The 7,673-nt window shown below is 41.3% G+C and overlaps 2 protein-coding genes across 2 annotated transcripts; one reads left to right on the top strand and one right to left on the bottom strand.

Annotated features, from left to right (window-relative positions):
- Window positions 1-1,460: 1,460 nt before the first annotated feature.
- Window positions 1,461-4,730, bottom strand: LOC123053777 (lipase). The gene is made up of 10 exons (XM_044477329.1): window positions 4,423-4,730; window positions 3,989-4,062; window positions 3,819-3,884; window positions 3,644-3,691; window positions 3,493-3,560; window positions 3,198-3,270; window positions 2,958-3,119; window positions 2,203-2,397; window positions 1,960-2,048; window positions 1,461-1,868 (listed from the first exon to the last, which is right to left on the bottom strand). The coding sequence occupies exons 1-10, from the start codon at window positions 4,487-4,489 to the stop codon at window positions 1,676-1,678; spliced, it is 1,035 nt and encodes a 344-aa protein (XP_044333264.1). The 5' UTR covers window positions 4,490-4,730; the 3' UTR covers window positions 1,461-1,675.
- Window positions 4,731-5,025: 295 nt separating this feature from the next.
- On the top strand, window positions 5,026-7,673 carry LOC123053786 (uncharacterized). The gene is made up of 4 exons (XM_044477340.1): window positions 5,026-5,216; window positions 5,308-5,457; window positions 6,295-6,546; window positions 7,188-7,673. Exons 1-4 carry the CDS (start codon window positions 5,127-5,129, stop codon window positions 7,428-7,430), a joined length of 735 nt encoding a protein of 244 aa, XP_044333275.1. The 5' UTR covers window positions 5,026-5,126; the 3' UTR covers window positions 7,431-7,673.

Raw genomic sequence — 7,673 nt, 5'->3', positions numbered from 1 at the left:
TTGGTTGTTGTTGTTGTCGTCGTCGTTGTTGTTGTCGTCGTCGTTGTCGTTGTTGTTGGTTGTTGTCGTTGTTGTTGTCGTTGTTGTTGTATATAGGACAAATTTTTCCTACTACCGAGTGTAGTTACTCCCATTTTTATTTTGTGCGTATTATATACTTCCTTCGTCTCAAAATAATAACTCGATTTTGACTCATTTATTTTGGGACAGAGGGAGTGGTATATTTAGATAGTATATATTCTACTTTTTTGATAGTATGTACTATATTTTGTGTATACTTCATTTCACGTACAAATATGTACGTATTTCATAAATACAATAAAACTATGAACTCACTTGTAATTTTTTCATATAACTCGCTTTGAAGTATCTTAGATATAGTATATGAACAAACTAAAAATAATAAAGTATAGTATATACTATCATATGGTAGTATATGAGAAATGAGTGTAACTACACCTGGTAATAGGATTCATATTTCTATGGTGGAACATGATAGCAGTACATGAATATTTATGAATTATCATGTATGTATGAATCTTACAAATGCTGTCTACAAATAATCACCATGATTGCATATCCTCCTTAAGCCTAGGCTTGGTTTTCTTGATTACCATAGCAAAATGTTCCCTGAAGCTATTGATACAGTATTCTAGGTTTCTTTGCTTGTGGTCAAATTTGTACTATTTCTCTGCTTCCATATGCTCCAACATCCAGTGATCAGGCACTCTTTGAAACATGGAATTGGCATTCTATTTCCTAAATGGTAAGTGTTACACCTGTGACACGAAGCACTCCAACCCTAACATTTTTTACAACTGAAGTTGCCGTCCAAAAAGAAAAAATAAGCCTCCAAAAAACTGAAAATTGCCACCCAAAAAGGAAGTTGCCATCATCGTATTACTAAACTTGTCATAAAAAAGTTCGGAGTTGTCATGTGTTCGTGCCACATGTGTGCCACTTATCAGGGTCCTTCTATTTTTGGCTTCCATCAGCATATCAACTATGGCATTCCATTAAAAACCAAGTGCAATCCAGAAGTTCCGACTAAAGTCACATAAAAAGAAAAGGTGGATGTAATCTTCATTAGGTTCATCATCACACATAAACACATCTGTTATTTTCTGACATAGAAATTATTTCTGATTAGTAAACCCCTTGTGTTCAGTCTGTCTTAAAGGAGAAGCCAAAAAAAGAATTTCTATTTAGGGAGACGCTTGATTTCCATATCCAATGGAATGTATGTACTATAGTTGTGCAGATTTTTAAATTTTTACCACATCCTTGTAAAGTTTAATAGTCTAACTTGAATATCAAAACCAGGCAATTGTAAAACAAAGCATTTGATGGGAGGAATGTCAAAAACCATTGTGTACAGACATCCTCAACATTTTTGAAAACATTGATACCACAAACTGACCTGTGCACTTCACCATACATAATGAAAGCAACCACCATGCTTAAACAAATTAAATTATATACAAGAATATGAACAAGTTAATCAGCATAAATATGTTTGTACACTTCAGAAATACACCCTCAGCTAGGACAATTTAATCCAGCCAGGATCACGCGCGTATATATACATGAGATAGCGCTTTGATTGCCAACAAGAATATTGTACTTTGGAAAAAAAAAGAACCATCAAAATAAATCCATGTAATCTTGAGCTTGTTTACTGTGTACTGAGTAGCTGATCAACTGATAAACCAGGCTGCTTCGAGAAGACAATAGCACCGTCTACAGTGTCAACTTTGTGCCTGAGCATATTGTCATCCGTGACGATCCTGCATGATCCGCGCGAATCAGAATGCATGCTAATGCCAAGATAGTGGATATGGTCTTGCACGCTATTTCCACTCACGGACCTGATCAGAAAAGCAATGTTAGGGTGAAAGAACATCAGCTGGCAAAGAGTTCACTAAGGACAGAATGTTAAAACGTGAGAGCGGGAAGGACCTGCTGCAAGTGGGGTCTTCACCAGAATCGTCACAGATTTGCTCGATCGGGTATACTAGGCTATCGAGTCCAATATTATGAACCCATACCTGAAAATATATGTGAAATGCGCCAGAAAATGGACAGGAGACGGTTAAATGACGGATAATTTTCACCACATCTCCCAGAAAAGCATAAACATCAGGTGTAAGTCTAGAGTTTTAGTTATTAGCAAAGGTGGAAGTGAGACAGAACGATGTATACCTCTCGTGGGAAATGATGGTAGGTTTTCTGTGGAAAGTACTGGTAGTACGGGGGTAGATGAGGCACAATATCATGTGCGTTGGTAACTCGAATTGCGTTTGGCAAGTATTTCTTAAAGTGGGAAGCAAACACAGCATTACCAATCCGAGGTTGCCCAAATGTCAGCAGGGTCACGTCCTTTAACCCATAGTTGACCTACAAGAACACAGAAATATGTGTTACCATGGTGGCTAAAATCAGAAGAATGTCTTACTTTTCAGGATGACAAAAACAGACGCTAGTATTACTTATGCTTGATGCAACTGTTCAAATATACAGAAGGTGTACTGTCCACACATGAACAAAGATAGTTACATCTGCCACGTCTAAGATTTTTGTATTTAGAAGAACAAGCACAGAAATCAGATTATACTATCACTGAGGTTCTTGATCGGCTGACACTTGCTGTGATCCCCAACAAAATATTAGTAATAACTAGTCTATCAAATGTAAAGAGAGTTCAGTCTGAGAATTGTGCACTAATTATGTAGTATTGATTTTAGTGATGTTAGAAGTTCTTTCAATGCATTTTATACAGATGAATGAATTGATTAAAACTAAGAACAGAGGAGGAATGGAATCCCCAACAATGCACCCTATTCCATTAAAAAAGGACAGCTTGTAGTAGAATTTAGCAGGAGGATGAATTCATGAAAAGTAGATAAACTTCTAAATAAATGAAAGCATATCTTCTTCAGACAAATATTAGCACCCACAATTAGATCAAGGGCACAAAACGAAGCCATGGCCCCTCCCATGGAATGTCCTGTCACCATGATGGGAATATTGCCATATGCTTCCCTGGTCTTCTGGATGCCATTGATGACTCCATCACGCAATGTTGTATTATGATATGCAGAATAAAACCCACTGTGCACCTATAAACAGATAGATCACCAACATTAATACAGTGCATGAACCAGCATTTTCATCACAAAAACTTTAGCCATGCTGACCTTTGCTTCAGTCATGCCTGGATAGTCAAAATCAAGTTGTTTCCAAAATAAGTCCTCAATCCAATTCTGGATGCTGAGAGAATGGAGGAGAAACATTATTTACATAAAAATAGCAGGATGTGAACTATGTCAGATTTATCTGATTGAGCAAGACTTCAGGTATCAATTTAAGATACCTCACATGTTAGAAATAATTCATTGTTTCTGATGTTATATGCTTACTGAATAATACATTCCAAAGCAGCCTTTATAATAAGTAATAACCACTAATAAGGAAAAGATATAGAAGAAGAACCTGTTCTCCTGAGTCCCTCTGAATGCAACTACAACAGCATTCATGTCACTTGCAAAACCGACATATGCCTGGCTCATCAAAACTATCAACATCAATGTGAAAGAAGAGTATATTCAAGGTAAAAAAGAAAGATCATGGATAGAGGGATAACCTCCAAGCAATTTTTCACATCAATAATCAGCTCGATCACCTCGAACCCCTGCGTCATAAAACAAACCTAATCAGTCAACCACACCAAACTACATATGAATAATGATAAATCTTGAACAAAACCATCTTCTTGCCCTTTCTTTAAAAAATCATGCATAAGAGAAGAGGAAGAATACCTCCGTTAAGTCACCACATTTTTCACAGGTCCAGGTGAATAACTGTGACAGATCATTAGTATAAACCTGTAAAAAACAGCAGCAATGTTTAAACCCATTACTACTGGATAGATATTACACTAGAAATCTGAATTGGACGATGAAGAAGACAAGATGACAGGCAAACTTACTGCTGAAGTATACTCTGCAAGCGTCTTGGCGAGAGTGGAATTATATGCTGGCGCTTGTCTTTTGTTCTTAAGTTCTGAATGAAGAAAACAGGACCAACATGAGAATACAAGAATGCGTTGAGTAATCGATCATGACACGGTATAGAACCGAGTAGCTAGGCTAAGAATCATTGCAGAGGATGACAAGGTGTGCACAAGCATATAAGTTTTTTGGAGTTGAGCACATAACAGGAGTCAATCAAAGTATCAAACAACATGTGGTGAACTAGTGACCAGACAACTGCTGGTTAATAATGGCGTTGTAGCTCCTAATCGACTCATGAACATAGCCACAACATTGCCCTGACCCGAGGCAAGACTAACCGGCAAGCAGGGCAGGTTCGCAGCACATGTAGAAACTACAGTCAGGGCGAGAGAAAAGCGAGCAGCCGTACCTCTCCCGGAGCAAAGCAGCAGCAAGCACATTAGAACCGCGGCCTGCAGCCACCGCCGCCGCTCCATCCCCTCGATCCACCAAACACACCGAGCCGGAGCCGAGCAAAACCGCCCTTCAGACCGGATTCTGTCTGCGCGCGAGCGGGCCCGCTCCTCGCCGGCGGGAGAAACCTCGGCCCGGTCGAGCGAGGGGCAATCAATCAATGATTAGGGAGGGGAGGGGGTCGCGTCGCGTCGGGCCTGCGAGAGAGAAATATTCGGAGTAGGAGAAGTGCAGGGCAAGCGAAAGTACGAAAGAAAATACGTATATATGGCAAAAAGTTGAAGGGGGCGGTAAATAAAATAAAATACGGAGTAGAGTAAAATAATCCGCGGTCTCCTAACACGGCACGTTATTTTTTGAATTTTTTTTACTACTACTAGGGGCGTTTTAATTTGATTAGGTGCTGGTTACGCTCGTGGCGTGCTGGTCCACCTCGGTCGCCGTCGGGAATTGATTGAGGAGGGGGAGAGGTGCGACCCGAGACGGATCCGCCACAAAGAATCCCCGGGGTACGCGTGCGACCCAGGCCCTTCCTCCACGTGGCCCTGACGTGGCCCGATCGCGCGGCCGCAAATGATCCGAGTCCCGCCGCTTCCCCGACACAAAGCAGTTACGTTAGCTTGACACTGCAGAATCGGAGCAGAGGGGAGGGGAATCGGAATGGGGCTCTCGCCGTCGCCGTCCTCGCCGGAGGGGAGGTGGGACGACCTTCCCGACGACATAGCCATCGCCGTCGCGTCCCGCCTCCAGGTGCGCCTCTCTCTCACCGTTCCTCTGTATACGCGTAGCTCGCTGAAGTATGTATGTGGCTCGCTCGTTGACTGGCTCGAGCCGTGCTCAGGAGGCCGACGTGTGCGCTCTCGGCGGGTGCTCCCGGTCCTGGCGCCGCGCCTGCGACGCCAACTTCGTGTGGGAGGGCCTCTTCCGCCGCCGCTGGCCGGCCACCGCGGCCGCTATGGCGGCCGGAGGGGCAGGGGCTTCCCGTGCGCAGGTGGGTACAGACTGCAGAGAGCAGAATACAGCTCTCATGTCCATTTCCCCCAACAGATTTTTCTCTTGGGTTCACAGTTCATGTGGCCTGCATACTAGATTGAACAACTATGATAGTTCATATAAGTAACAAATCTGATGTAGCTTTTGGCACTTGGTAGTTGGTACTGTTTTCATTTAGTGTTTGCTTCTTCAAGTTCAGTTTAATACTTATTCAGGGCTTTCACACCCTGCAGTGTTGTTTGCTATGCTACTAAAGTCGGTGTGTCATGCTAGATTCTGTGCAGAAACTGATGTGAAGCTAATTTCACTGTCGTACGTCAACTAGGAATTATTTTGTCGCGATACCATACAACAGACAAGTGAAGACCTCACAAATAAGTCTCGGATACTAGGACAATTCATGAGTTTCTTACTAAAATATGTCTTCGCTTTTGTAGAGGAAAGACGCACTTGAACTTGGGTTCTAGTTCAGTCTAAGGTCCAATTTTTGTGTAGAGCCAATAGGCACCCCAGGTTTTCCTTCCCTTCATGAGGCCTCTTAGCCAGTTCGCAAAAAAAAAAGAAAAAAAAGAAAAAAAGAGGGGTCTCTTAGCCAGAATATTATGCAGAACTGTTTAAAATGTCTCGGATCAGTTTAAAATGTAGTGTTCTTCATAGGTGTAGGACCAGAATGGTACCTATATTATTTGTGAGGTCTTCACTTGTCTGTTGTATAAAATGAACTTGAAGAACTATTTAATCCATTCCAGATTGTATTTCTCGTCACATTCACCTATTCCTTGCTGCCCAAAGCATAACAGATTAACCTTGCTTTTTGGTGTAACTTGTACTGTAGGGATGGAAAGCTCTCTACATCAACAACCATGGAAGAACTTCTGTGGCTATCTCTAGAGTGGTTGAATTTGTGGAGAGCAGCACGCATAACGGTTCGCTTGAAGCTGAATGTTATTTGAAAGCTATGTCTGATTTGGCATTGATGAAGGATATAGGCTTCGTCAATGTCCAGTTTTTCTTGCTTTCAAGAAATCGCAGTGCGATAATAAATCTTATTGGATTGCATTACTCCATTGCATATTTGCATATACTGGTGAGTTATGATTCCTGATGTTCTTGTTGAGCTCTTCTTATGATACATGCTCTCTGTGACCCAATAAGTTTATACTACTTTTTTTTTTTTGCTATAGAAAGTTGTTGGAACCATTTTTCACTGTTGTTCTTGAAATACCATTACCTATTACCTGGTATAGAGAGCTATATCATTCAGATGTAAACAAACTTTATTAGTCCCCTCGAATCTTTGATCTCATCTTTCCTCCAAAATTCACCATTGTTAGGTTCAGCGTGTCACACTCTGTTGCACTGAGGTCAAGCTTCATTATGTCTTTTTCCTCAAACAAGGTCAAGTTTTGTTCTGGAAGCTTATGTTAGCTTGAAGCACTTCAGGTGTTTAATAGCAGACTATGCACACCGTAAGGACAAATGGGTAGTCCCTTTGCACAGGCATGCCATGTTTGGTCATGTATAAACGTACTATGACATACCTCAAGAGAACACTTTACTACTTCAGATAATATATGATTGGTAACATCAGAAAGCTTTGGACAATATAATTGTCAAGCCTTGTGAAGTTTTATTTTGCTTCACAACATATGTTCTTGCTTGAGTAATCTGACCAAGTTTGGATATATGCTCCTAAAATGCGGATTTGACATGCAATTATTCTTGCAGCCCAATGAGGTGGATAAAGCACTTCAAGCCTGCCAGGTAGCAGAAAGGAAGGTGTGTGTGAGCTTGCTCAAGCTTGGTCGATGGTTCTATGGTTTTAGGTTGCCTGATGACTATGAGTCGTACAAAAACTCACTGAGTTGGCTCACCAGCGACGACGGGGCAAAAGTTCTAGTCATTCTCAACCGTGGTGCTGTCCATGAGGTATTTCGTCTCCAGGTCAGTTTGGTGGGTACAAATAACTGAACTTATAGGATGCAAACATCTGTACTTGGCTTTGCTGGACCTTTTGTAAATATATGCCAATCCTTTTGTATCTTGATGCCCTCGTGGCACTGCTTTGATGTAAATGGAAGTATGGAACAATAGAGATGGGGAAATACCAAACACTGTTGTTGTATAGTCCAATACAAATAATAAACTCGCCATGACTTGTGACTTGGTGTATAAACACGTTGGTGACAAATTGACAATGCCAGTTCTGTTTAA

The sequence above is a fragment of the Triticum aestivum genome, chromosome 1A, assembly GCF_018294505.1.
Source record: "Triticum aestivum cultivar Chinese Spring chromosome 1A, IWGSC CS RefSeq v2.1, whole genome shotgun sequence".
NCBI lineage: Eukaryota > Viridiplantae > Streptophyta > Magnoliopsida > Poales > Poaceae > Triticum > Triticum aestivum.
Note: the sequence above shows the minus strand (reverse complement) of the source record. Positions and strands in the feature narration are given on the sequence as shown.